Raw genomic sequence first — 15004 nt, 5'->3', positions numbered from 1 at the left:
CTTTTGATACTTTCTGAAAGTATGCATTACTTTCCCATAAAATGATGCATCATTAGGAAAAATAAAAATTAATGAGAATTAATTGTAGTGTATACTGCACAACCCACATTGGTTGATTGACTGATAAGGCTGACAGAAAGGCCAGGATTTAGAAGGAAACAAAGCCACACTAAACAGAACTTTCCAAATTAACAGATCTTTGGCTGCAAGAAATGGATAATGGTTCATGGACTGAGATTGTTTTCTTTCACTTCAAGAAATCAGACTGGTTCAGGATTTAATTCCGGAACACCATTATGTGTATTATGATATTTAAGGTAAAAATATTTGAACCAGTTATGTCCAAAGTGAGGTTTTCAAGGGGAAATGTCATTTAATAAAATTAAGATGACAGGAACTTCTGAAAGTTGTGTGTTAAAGATGTTGACCATCTTATTGTAAATTAAAATTCAGCTTACTACTGGAATAGGGCAAAATAGATATTCTGCATAAATATCATAGTCATGAAACTATAAGTACATTTTTTTGTAGGATTAATGTTGGTACAATCTTGGAAGTAAAAGACTGTGACCTATTTTTTATTCTAGTGACTAATACTTGCTTTTGGTGATTTGAATTAGCAGAGTAAGCAAGATAATTATGATTATGTGGATTTCTTCTATACTACAGTTATGGTAGTGACCCAGTATGGAATAATACATATTAAAATACATGACACAATAATCTCTCCAGGTAAGCTTCCTTCTGACTTGGTATCATTCCCTACTGGATTACTAACAACCTATTTTACAGTAACTAATACATGCACTTTGTATGGAGGGTTTTCTAATGGAGCTTATTTTTACCATCAGACCTCATTTTTATATTTATTATTTAAGGGCTGATGGATTTAATGTATGACCTCATACCTAAACAAAAGATGAAATTTGTTATTAGGCACAGGGACCCATTTCATTCATACTAAGGTAGAAGAAATAGTTCTACATTGCACAGATCTCTGAACCAAACTTTGTGAATGACATATACTTGGATTAAAGAAGTCTGTTGATTTTGGGGTTAAAACATCAAATATCAAGATGGCTGAGTGAAAAGATTTGTGCAAAACATTCATTTCCTTCACCAAAGTTTGTGAATGTCTTACATGTTGGGTATGAAAGAAGCCTATTGGGAGTTCAAAGGTCAAAGGTCAGTGTAACTGACTAAAAGTAGAAAATTTAAGTATGCTTTTTTGTCTAATGAAAAAAAAAACATGTACTTTGTGTAAAATTTGAAGAGGGCTTGCACATGGAGCAGCTTGTTAATTTTGTGTCAAAGGTCAAGGTCATTGTGGCTCAAAGAAAAATGGAATTCACAGAATAATGTTTTGTTGTAACGTAAGTTCATTCACCAAAATATTGTGGATAGCTTGCACCTAGTGTTATATAGAAACCTATAGATTATTAGATCCATAGGCCAGAGGTCATGGCAAATCAGTTAAGGAAATTATGGTTTCTGCACAGGATGTGAGTTCTGGACCATATGCCTTGACCAATGCTCCTGGTCAGTGAGACCCATTGGTGAGTAATCATCTCCTATTAGTGCTTACGTGGAGGACCATGTGCCCATGATGGCAAACATCTTTTCATCATACTCTTTTGCATTCTTAGTACATAGGCAGCCAGAATCACTTATTAACTAATATGATAATAATTAAATGTCTTTTAGATGTCAGATTGAAGATTAAAATAAATATTTATTTATGATTTCTCAGTTCTTTTCCATGAATATTTTACATAGTTCTCATTTTTGTGTTTACAGGTAAAAACAAAATGAGTGTGCCATCAAGGTTTGTTGATCGTCAGTATGTGAACTGGCTGAGGTGTGTGTGTTCTTTTGGGATCCTGAAAGAGAGTCTTCATGGCTACACAATGGCAGGTGTGAAGAGACTGCATTATAATGTTAGGCACAGTGTTACTACTCGACTCTGTTCCCATTACCAGTGTAGTGATTGCAGCTGGAAGAAAATCCGCCAACATCAGTCCACAGGTGTTTGGTCCATCAGATGCATCAACTCAATCTGTAATGTCTGGCTGCAGGAGATCCTAAGTAAGCATTACGATCCACAGAGCAGAACCATCAACTGGTGCAATGCAGACATTACCAAGTGGTCCACTGATCCTTGGGAAATTGCAAAGATCTTTATGACCAAAGGTCAAAGGAACAAGACTCACCTCCCACAGGAGCTTGACACTCCAGCGCTATTGTCACTGCTTAAGTACTGTAAAGAGTTTCACCCGATCAATGTGCAGCTGGTATCTGATGTATGTACATTGCCTTTTTTCTTGTACTTTTTATCTTTTATCCATTCTAAAAATATTTCATGGATAGTGTGATCTCTCTGCCCATCCATCTATCAATTCATTTGTAATGATATATATTCTTGTGTTAGATAGAGCTTAACAAAACATGGTGGAATATGTCCTTCATTATTTACAGTGGTACAGTACATTGCCAGCAGTGCATCAAAAGATAACCTTTTCTTTACAAGTTGATTTTTGCTGTTAGGATAGGCAAATGGAAAATAATTAAATATATACAACAAGATTGGTCTATCCATTCCCTTGATACAGACTTGCTTAATCCTTTGATTCCTTATTATCTGAACAAGAGGTTTAAATAAGGATAAGGATGGGAATATATATTTTATGTAAATAGATGTTTTGTTTTAGTCATCAAAGTAAAACTGTTAATGGGTACCTAGGTACTCAGGTACCAACCCGTTCATAATTTCCTGGGTAATGAAATTAGCTATAAGGTATCTGTTTAGTTCATTTAAAAACCCAAACCATGTTTCCAAGTTCAGATCAAAGATTGTATCTGGTGATGTCAGGAGCAAGCGAAACAAAGAAATAACAAGTACAGTTTCAAGGCTTGTGTCATATTGGCTGCTGGGCATTTTTCCATTGTAGACCTTGGTCTACTGATGTTATATTTTCGACATGTGCAACTATTTAGCTATGTATGTTGAACAATTTCCTATTTTTCTGTTTAACTGTAATCTCTTTTTATAGTAACTAAGTCTAATCTGAGCACAAAAAGAATACTCTGAAATCTGTAACATGACATTTCCAAGACAACAGACAGGTTTCTTGAATTGAGACCACTCGTCACAGATTCATTATAGTTTGATACATACTTAAGTAGCAGACCAGTCTATATAAAAAAAACATGGTGCCAAATATTAAGTGAAACAGGCTTTATCGATGTGACACATGGATGTTATATGACTGAAAAATGTTAGATGTGAGAGATTTTATTAAACTGAAGAACACGTTGCAGCAGGAAAAGGACAAATCAATAGCAGTTTAAAAATTTTGGAAGAGAAGTTAGAACATGATGTAATACAGCATTTAGAAAGCACATAGACTAGTTAAAGTGGATGTTGTTAATAATAATTTATCATTTTGTTTTGCATCTGTATTCTCATACTAATCCAAGACAAGAATTTTAACTAACTTCAGATCCAGATAAGTAGCAAAAATAAATGTACGTTTTTCATATAATTTTCTATAATTATGGCATGTAATATATAGATTACTCTTTTTGTGCTCAGATTATGATTTTTTGCCACTTATATTAGTAATAATTACACTTATACCTCTCGGTGAGGTGGACATGTATGAACCTACAACAAAGCAGTTCAGGTTCACATTTAATATAATTTCTTTTTGATCAGGTACCTAGATAACCAGTCACTAGGATTGACGGGTACCCGGTTGACTCTTCCTAAAATTTTGACAGCTATACATGCAAGTCTTGGCATCCATTATGTTTATCTGTCAGCCATTTTGTCCATTTGTCAGCCATTTTGTTCAACAAACTAAATATCAAGCCTATTTTAGATACAATTGATACTTTAACACCATGTTTCTTTATTTCACAACAACATTTACTATAATCTGACAATGACCTATATCAGATCTTAGAATGTCAGTTATTACCAATATATACCGGATCTCTTCTTTTCATATGTTAATACCAGATATATTTCATCGTGTTGTACCAAAAAAACAAGATATTTAATGATTGGAGAAGCCAAGAGTTAAAATACATCATTTTTGATATCACACAATGAAATATAACCAGTATTAATGTAGAAAAAGAAAATTTTCTTTTTATTATATACAAAACCTGTTCCAGTATTGAAATTTAGAAGCTTAAACTCATTCTTTGGCACAACATGCTCTCCCCAATCCACTTTTCACACATTCACCTCACTTCATAGGTTGATTGTATACAGCATGTTTATTGTTGTCAATTTGAAGGAAGTGAGGAGAAATAACTTTGGAGACATGAATGGTGTCTGGTCAGATTTCATTATCAAAGATTATTTTCCATGTCTATAATGCATGGCAGTTTCTATTTATTTGTTCTTCCTCACAAAGTACTCATCTTTGTTGTTGCAGGTACAAATTTTGCAGACAAAAACAATCATGTGAAAAAATAAGGATATATTTTTTACATATGAAAATATAGGAATGAAAATGATATGAAAATTATTTTGCTGATAAGTCTCTGTATTTCACACTTAAGTATATACTATATTGTTATCCTCCAGATCCTTGAGATCAGAAACAAGGTTTTCCATTCCCCAGATCTTAGGGTGAGTGACACAGACAAAGACACCTGGATAAACTGTATGTTGTCACTTGTTTCCAGTCTGAATATTCAAGGAGGGGTCTACACTGATATAGACAAGGTAGGACAGCATTCATTTTAAGCCCAATTATGTGGCCAGTGAGACATGACAGTCACTTTTTTTGGATCTGATCATTCATGGAGTCACCTACACTGAAATGGACAAGAGTAGGTAATATTTTTGTCAAGCCCACATTAGTGGGATGTGAGACATTGCAGTCAATTTTTTTTCTAATCTAAACATTCAAGGAGTTATCTATACAACTACATTCATGTAGACATTGTTAGACCATATTTTTGTCAAGCACAAATAATTTGTTTTGATGTGAGACCAAGAGCAGTGGTATCAAAAAATCTCTGAGCTTAGATAATGTGTTCTTTGACACATTCATCTGCCCTTTGAACAAGGTGGCAAGGGTTAAGTAATAGAAAATTTGCACTAAGGATTTTATTTTTATTTTTTGTTAGTACTTATATTTCCTTGACAGACTTAATTCATACTTGCAATGAGACTTGGAATGAATCATGATGAAGATAGGTCGAGTCATTCTCCAATGTGCATATTCACACCTTTCACAGCGGAGTCATAGTCATAGAAGATTGTGGTTAAATTTTTTTATATGCTTTTTTTAAAAATTTCTTGAAGGATTTTGTTAACTATAGCAAAGCTTATTATGAAACAAAGACATGTTGACATGGGGTTTTCACCAGAACACTTCTTATGGTGTCTAGTTGGTCGTGAATGAAAATGATGCTGATCTAATATCCAGTATGGTACCTGGTAGTTTAGTGGCCACTTTAAAAATCTTGTTACTTCTCCAGATTTCAGGGTCACATCAATATACTGTAGGGGTTTTACCAAAAGACTTGTTACAATATCTACTCAGTTGTAAATAAAAATGGTTCCGTGCACGCATCTGATATGGAAAATCTTGACACAAATTGTTTCATATTTTTTGCATTTTTTGGGTCATATTGGCATGGGATTTTTGCCAATCATGCATGAATATGGCTGCCACATTGGCTGATTTGAAAAGTCTTATTGCTTGGGAAGACGACAGAAGTGGTTTCAGCAATAAGCAGTTAAAGAGAAGAAATTATCTGATTTTGAATTCCTATAAATTCATTTTAGTCAGTAGAGCATATGTCTTTTGCGAGACTTTTTTTTCTACTTTGTAGAAGAACAATTATGCAGTCTATAATTGGTCTGTATTGTGTTGTTGTACTCAGTCTTTTGTTGAAACACAGTAATATAATTCCAGGTTTGAATTCACTATAAATCCTAGTGAATGTCTATGTCCAAGAATATTTTTTGATGAGCACCCTGTATTTCCAGAGAAAATTCATTTGAACAATTCAAAAAAATAAATACCAGCCCAAATGAACTACTGGACACAACAATACAAATTGATTCTGCTAGATCTTAAGCATGAATGAATAATCTTACCAGTAACAAGTTTATATGGTCTTTCACTTCATCTCAGGTCACAATTAACGCGTGCTAAAAAACCCATTACTTAATGGAAAATAACTTTCTAGAAAGTTCTTAATGTTTACAAAATAAATTATTAGTTATTATTAGAAAGTGTGTTACAAATATTATAATAAATAACATAGACTTTGTTAGGTATACCAGGTCAGTTGTAGGGGAATCCCTATAACCTTGACCACAACCAGATAAACATATTTGCTGCTAGTAATAATGATCCTGATACTAAACCAATATACAGAGAATATTTTAGCTATGTAGTTTAATTTAGTTGTTTACAGAATTAAAAAAAACCAAAAACAATTCAAGTCAAGTAGAAACTAAACTTGATTTTGGGAAAAGTTAAGTCCAACATACAATGTTGGTCCTACTAACTGGGCATTGAATAATGCAATGCGCAGAGGTATTTCTTGGATAGTTGACACAAAGGTTGACGAATTAATAGGGATTTGAATTAGGTTCTCTAAATTAATGGTCAATTTTTTTTTAAATTGTTGAGCCGAAATAAGGAAGATAACTGGAATTCTTCTTCTTGTTCTATGCCAGCCAGCTTTGAAACAACATAATGATGAATGTAGTCCCAGTTTGTTAAGTCTAGAGCACAGTGTAGTGTGGAGAGCCAAGGAGTGATAATTTAAAGCAATTAATGAGGGTCCATCGTAGCATAAACGGGTTGACTGGCAAGTATCACGTGATGGTGGTTTGTTCAAAAACAGTAGAGTAAGACAGCTAAGAAAAAGTCTAATTGTTCTCATTTCCAAAACAAGGAGATGAAGAAACACATAAGAATTTAACAGCCAATACATAATGAACACAATAGCGAAGATGAAAACAGGCAACAAGCACAAATATCATGAAAACGGCACTAAAAAAATGGAACAGCTGCTTCAAGCCAGTTAAGTGGTATAATGAAATTAAAAAAATGGAAAAAACCTAACAAACAAACAATGCAAATTAAATATATATAACACAATCATGGATACATTTTAAGCACACAGTTTATATATGCATAACAATAGGACTATAGATGAATTTGGCATCACATGTTCCAATTTAGAAGAGTTATGGCCCTTGATTTCCCATCCTCATAACTTTGCAATATGTAGCATACTTTTACAAGGGAATAATGCATTTTAGCCAGAGTTATTATGAACCTTTAATGTAATGGGACATTGAATGAGTTGGATTTCCAGTATTTCATGTGATCATTTAGAACATTGTGTCTCCGGAGTGTCCATAGTTTAGTTTTCCAACAGGTCTTCTGTTTCAAGCTTACTGATCAAATTGTACAGATTTGTGGCCCATTGCAATGCAACATCACTGCTAACTCCTGCTTAAACTTGCTTCAGAAAATGTCTTTTTGGTTATATGTCAGTGCCTATGAACAAATATTTTGTAACCTTTTATACAAAATAATTTGGTGATTGGCCAGAATTTAATGTTTTCTTGGTCTCTTGTTATTTTTTTAGTTCTCAATGTACATTTTTGAATGAAGTTTTTGTATTCAGAATTTGATGTTTCCTTGGTGGGGTCCCTTGTTTTTGGAAAATCTTAAGGTCTGTTATTTTTACTTAATGAACTTAATAGATTCAGAATTTGATGTTTCATTGATTCCTTATTCATTTGAAAATCTCACTTTATGTTTATTTGACTTTAAAATTATTATTTACTGGATTGGACCCATAATCTTTGAAAAATTGCAGTGTATGTTAATTTGACTTCATGAACTTACTGAATTTAGAATTTGAAGTTTTCTTGGACCCATATTCCTTGAAAAATCTCAATGTATGTGTACTGTGTTTCATTGGAAGGAATTACAGTTAGTATAACCCTTGAGATCTCTAGTATTCAAGACACAAGATGTTGAATTATGTTCAGATACTGTTTTTATTCATGAGTGAGAACTCTCTTCGAAGAAGGGGAAAAAGCTGTAAAAATGAAAATACAAATATTACATTAAATAAATGTGTCTGTAATACTGAAACAATCTGCGTAAAAGGTTTGTTACATCTTTACATACTTGTAAAATTCACAAATGAATCAAAGTCCATTATGTGCTTCCATACTTTGAAATGCATGAATCAGTTAATATCCATGATGTTCTTTCATAATTTTTAAATAAGTATTTCTTAATAAACATCTTTTCTGTGACTATATGAAGATCAGTGGTGTTATCTATCATGTGGGGTGTATTGCAAAATATATTTACAGTAGATGGTGTATATAAAGAGAGGACTGAGCAATCAGTTTCATTCCAACTCTGGAGTCATTCATATTTCTTGTGTTCCTTTTGTAAGCATGCAGACGTGTTTTATGTTGTATTTAGATATTATTTGAGAGGAAAAACATTTGTTTGGACTGTTCAGTGGACATAGAAAGTACTCATTATTTGAATTATAATATTATTCTTGAACTGTTATAAATTAGTCAAAGAAACTCTCAACAATGCCACCTTGACAATGTCACTGTTCTTGGAGGACCAGTACATTTCCAGGTTTGAAATTTATCAGGAACATAACATTCATTTAGGACTTTCATAGACCTTTATGAGGATTAGTTTGGATTCACTTCATAAAGTTCCTGTCACATTTTTCTTTTATTAGTTTGATAATTAAATTGTTTGTTATGTTTTACAAAACTTGTTGGTTTTGCTTTTTTCTGTTACTTAGTTTATGTTCATAGAGTTGTAACACTGTAGTGAGGTGATGTGCTAACAGTCTTTTGATGTATCACAATAATATAATCCAGAAATGTTCTTGAATGAAATCACTACAATTCCAAATTAATGTTCTAGTCCAAGAATATTATAGATGAGCACTTTGTGTTTCAAGTGAATAATAATTTGAATAAATAGTTCCAGCAAAATGAAAATAGCAAACACAACAATAAGACTGATTCTGACTCAAGAATGAGTAGTTTCTCAATTAAACAACAATATATAAAAAGCTTAGACACATAGGAAGAATGAGGATGAGGGTTCAGCATTCATTTCTAGAAAGTTCTAAGTTGTCATAAACATAAAATCTGTTACTAATATTATAATAAAAAATCATGGGAAACGTCACGTAGACCAGGTTATTCCATGGAGTAACTCAAATGTCCTTGACTCAGGTTAAGATATAAAAAATGCTCACATTAATAGTGAACTTAATATTTAACCCACACTCATAGAGAAATATTAACTATGTATCAGACATCATTAGACTCCTTGTATCAGACATCATTAGACTCCTTTGTATCAGACATCATTAGACTCCTTTGTATCAGACATAATTAGACTCCTTTGTATCAGACATCATTAGACTCTTTGTATCAGACATCATTAGACTCTTTGTATCAGACATCATTAGACTCTTTGTATCAGACATCATTAGACTCCTTTGTATCAGACATCATTAGACTCTTTCATATCAGACATCATTAGACTCTTCATATCAGACATCATTAGACTCTTCATATCAGACATCATTAGACTCTTCATGTCAGACATCATTAGACTCTTCATATCAGACATCATTAGACTCTTTGTATCAGACATCATTAAACTCTTCATGTCAGACATCATTAGACTCTTCATATCAGACATCATTAGACTCTTCATATCAGACATCATTAAACTCTTCATATCAGACATAATTAGACTCCTTCATGTCAGACATCATTAGACTCTTCATGTCAGAATATCATTACACTCTTCATATCAGACATAATTAGACTCTTCATGTCAGAATATCATTACACTCTTCATATCAGACATAATTAGACTCTTCATGTCAGAATATCATTACACTCTTCATATCAGACATCATTAGACTCATTCATATCAGACATCATTAGACTCTTCATATCAGAATATCATTACACTCTTCATATCAGACATCATTAGACTCTTCATGTCAGAATATCATTACACTCTTCATATCAGACATAATTAGACTCTTCATGTCAGAATATCATTACACTCTTCATATCAGACATCATTAGACTCCTTCATATCAGAATATCATTACACTCTTCATATCAGACATGATTAGACTCCTTCATATCAGACATCATTAGACTCTTCATATCAGAATATCATTACACTCTTCATATCAGACATAATTAGACTCTTCATATCAGACATAATTAGACTCCTTCATATAAGACATCATTAGACTCTTCATATCAGACATCATTAGACTCTTCATATCAGAATATCATTACACTCTTCATATCAGACATAATTAGACTCTTCATATCAGACATCATTAGACTCTTCATATCAGACATCATTAGACTCCTTCATATCAGAATATCATTACACTCTTCATATCAGACATCATTAGACTCCTTCATATCAGAATATCATTACACTCTTCATATCAGACATAATTAGACTCCTTCATATCAGAATATCATTACACTCTTCATATCAGACATAATTAGACTCCTTCATATCAGACATCATTAGACTCTTCATATCAGACATAATTAGACTCTTTGTATCAGACATCATTACACTCTTCATATCAGACATCATTAGACTCCTTCATATCAGACATCATTACACTCTTCATATCAGACATCATTAGACTCTTTGTATCAGACATCATTAGACTCTTTGTATCAGACATCATTAGACTCCTTCATATCAGACATCATTACACTCTTCATATCAGACATCATTAGACTCTTTGTATCAGAAATCATTAGACTCCTTTGTATCAGACATCATTAGACTCTTTGTATCAGACTCCATATCAGAATATCATTACACTTTTCATATCAGACATCATTAGACTCCTTTGTATCAGATATCGTTAGACTCTTTTGTATCAGACATCATTACACTCTTTGTATCTGGACATCATTAGACTCCTTTGTATCAGACATTAGACTCCTTTGTATAGACATAAGTAGACTCTTTGTATCAGACATCATTAGACTCTTTGTATCAGGACATCATTAGACTCCTTTGTATCAGACATCATTAGACTCTTTGTATCAAACATCATTAGACTCTTTGCATCAGGATATCATTAGACTCCTTTGTATCAGACATGATTAGACTATTTGTATCAGACATCATTAGACTCTTTTGTATCAGACATCATTAGACTCTTTGTGTCAGACATCACTATACTCCTTTGTATTAGACATCATTAGACTCTTTGTATCAGACATAATTAGTCTCTTCATATCAGACATCATTAGTCTCTTCATATCAGACATCGTTAGACTCCTTTGTATCAGACATCATTAGACTCTTTGTATCAGATATAATTAGACTCTGTATCAGATATCATTAGACTCTTTGTATCAGACATCATTAGTCTCTTCATATCAGACATCATTAGACTCTTTGTATCAGATATCATTAGACTCTTTGTATCAGACATCATTAGTCTCTTCATATCAGACATCGTTAGACTCTTTGTATCAGACATCATTAGACTTTGTATCATTAGACTCCTTCATATCAGATATCATTATGCTATTTGTATCAGACATGAGTTGACTCCTTTTTCAGACATCATTAGACTCCTTCATATCAGACATCATTAGACTCCTTCATATCAGACATCATTAGACTCTTGGTATCAGACATAAGTAGACTCTTCATATCAGACATAAGCATACTCTTTGTATCAGACATTAGACTCCTTTGTAGCAGACATCATTAGACTCTTTGTATCAGACATCATTAGTCTCTTCATATCAGAAATCATTAGTCTCTTCATATCAGACATCATTAGACTCTTTGCATCAGACATCATTAGACTTTCATATCAGACATCATTAGACTCATTGTATCAGACATAAGTTGACTTCATTTTATCAGACATTGTTAGATGTATTTGACATCATTAGACTCCTTCATATCAGACATCATTAAACTCTTCATATCAGACATCATTAGACTCCTTTGTATCAGACATCCTTAGACTCTTCATATCAGACATCATTAGACTTCTTCATATCAGACATCATTAAACTCATTGTAGCAGACATCATTAGACTCCTTAATATCAGACATCATTAAATTTCTTCATATCAGACATCATTAAACTCTTAATATCAGACATCATTAGACTCCTTAATATCAGACATTAAACTCTTCATATCGAGACGTCAATAAACTCTTCATATCAGACATCATTAGACTCTTCATATCAGACATCATTACACTCCTTCATATCAGACATCATTAGACTCTTCATATCAGACATCATTAGACTCTTCATATCAGACATTAAACTCTTCATGTCAGACATCATTAAACTCCTTCATATCAGACATGATTAGACACCTTCATATCAGACATCATTAGACTCCTTCATATCAGACATCATTAGACTCCTTTATATCAGACATCATTAAACTCTTCATATCGAGACGTCAATAAACTCTTCATATCAGACATCATTAGACTCTTCATATCAGACATCATTACACTCCTTCATATCAGACATCATTAGACTCTTTCATATCAGACATCATTAGACTCTTCATATCAGACATTAAACTCTTCATGTCAGACATCATTAAACTCCTTCATATCAGACATGATTAGACACCTTCATATCAGACATCATTAGACTCCTTCATATCAGACATCATTAGACTCCTTTATATCAGACATCATTAAACTCTTCATAGCAGACATCATTAAACTCTTCATATCAGACATCATTAGACTCTTCATATTAAACATCATTAAACTCTTCATATCAGACATCATTAGACTCCTTCATATCAGACATCATTAGACTCTTCATATCAGATATTAGACTCCTTCATATCAGACATCATTAAACTCTTCATATCAGACATAAGTAGACTCCTTTGTATCAGACATCGTTAGATGTATTGGACATCATTAGACTCCTTCATATCAGACATCATTAAACTCTTCATATCAGACATCATTAGACTCCTTTGTATCAGACATCCTTAGACTCTTCATATCAGACATCATTAGACTTCTTCATATCAGACATCATTAAACTCATTGTAGCAGACATCATTAGACTCCTTAATATCAGACATCATTAAATTTCTTCATATCAGACATCATTAAACTCTTAATATCAGACATCATTAGACTCCTTAATATCAGACATTAAACTCTTCATATCGAGACGTCAATAAACTCTTCATATCAGACATCATTAGACTCTTCATATCAGACATCATTACACTCCTTCATATCAGACATCATTAGACTCTTCATATCAGACATCATTAGACTCTTCATATCAGACATTAAACTCTTCATGTCAGACATCATTAAACTCCTTCATATCAGACATGATTAGACACCTTCATATCAGACATCATTAGACTCCTTCATATCAGACATCATTAGACTCCTTTATATCAGACATCATTAAACTCTTCATATCGAGACGTCAATAAACTCTTCATATCAGACATCATTAGACTCTTCATATCAGACATCATTACACTCCTTCATATCAGACATCATTAGACTCTTTCATATCAGACATCATTAGACTCTTCATATCAGACATTAAACTGTTCATGTCAGACATCATTAAACTCCTTCATATCAGACATGATTAGACACCTTCATATCAGACATCATTAGACTCCTTCATATCAGACATCATTAGACTCCTTTATATCAGACATCATTAAACTCTTCATAGCAGACATCATTAAACTCTTCATATCAGACATCATTAGACTCTTCATATTAAACATCATTAAACTCTTCATATCAGACATCATTAGACTCCTTCATATCAGACATCATTAGACTCTTCATATCAGATATTAGACTCCTTCATATCAGACATCATTAAACTCTTCATATCAGACATAAGTAGACTCCTTTGTATCAGACATCGTTAGATGTATTGGACATCATTAGACTCCTTCATATCAGACATCATTAAACTCTTCATATCAGACATCATTAGACTCCTTTATATCAGACATCATTAAACTCTTCATATCAGACATCATTAGACTCGTTCATATCAGACATTATTAAACTCTTCATATCAGACATCATTAGACTCCTTCATATCAGACATCGTAAGATTCTTCATATCAGGTATCATTAAACTCTTTATATCAGACATCATTAAACTCTTCTTATCAGACATCATTGGTCTCCTTCATATCAGACATCATTAAACTCTTCATAGCAGACATCATTAGACTCCTTAATATCAGACATCATTAAACTCTTCATATCAGACATCAATAAACTCTTCATATCAGACATCATTAGACTCCTTCATATCAGACATTATTAAACTCTTCTTCATATCAGACATCATTAAACTCTTCATATCAGACATCATTAGACTCTTCATATTAAACATCATTAAACTCTTCATATCAGACATCATTAGACTCTTCATATTAAACATCATTAGACTCCTTCATATCAGACATCATTAGACTCTTCATATCAGACATCATTAGACTCCTTCATATCAGACATCATTAAACTCTTCATATCAGACATCATTAGACTCCTTCATATCAGACATCATTAGACTCCTTCATATCAGACATCATTAGACTCCTTCATATCCGACATCATTAGACTCTTCATATCGACATCATTAGACTCCTTCATATCAGACATCATTAAACTCTTCATATCAGACATAAGTAGACTCCTTTGTATCAGACCTCGTTAGATGTATTGGACATCATTAGACTCCTTCATATCAGACATCATTAAACTCTTCATATCAGACATCATTAGACTCCTTTATATCAGACATCATTAAACTCTTCATATCAGACATCATTAGACTCCTTTATATCAGACATCATTAAACTCTTCATATCAGACATCATTAGACTCTTGAT

The 15004-nt window shown here is 32.8% G+C and overlaps 1 protein-coding gene across 1 annotated transcript in view; it reads left to right on the top strand.

Moving 5' to 3' along the window:
• LOC149776642 (uncharacterized) overlaps positions 1–15004 on the top strand; it is a 50241-nt gene that overhangs the window by 5249 nt on the left and 29988 nt on the right. Inside the window, exons 2-3 of the mRNA XM_089941153.1 lie at positions 1798–2300; positions 4598–4738. Coding sequence (XP_089797279.1) covers positions 1809–2300; positions 4598–4738 — 633 coding nt within the window. The 5' untranslated portion in view covers positions 1798–1808. The remainder of the gene's footprint in view (positions 1–1797; positions 2301–4597; positions 4739–15004) is intronic.

This window comes from Sinohyriopsis cumingii, chromosome 18, assembly GCF_028554795.1.
Source record: "Sinohyriopsis cumingii isolate HCF-2022 chromosome 18, ASM2855479v2, whole genome shotgun sequence".
NCBI lineage: Eukaryota > Metazoa > Mollusca > Bivalvia > Unionida > Unionidae > Sinohyriopsis > Sinohyriopsis cumingii.
This window is presented reverse-complemented; position numbering and strand designations above follow the sequence as displayed.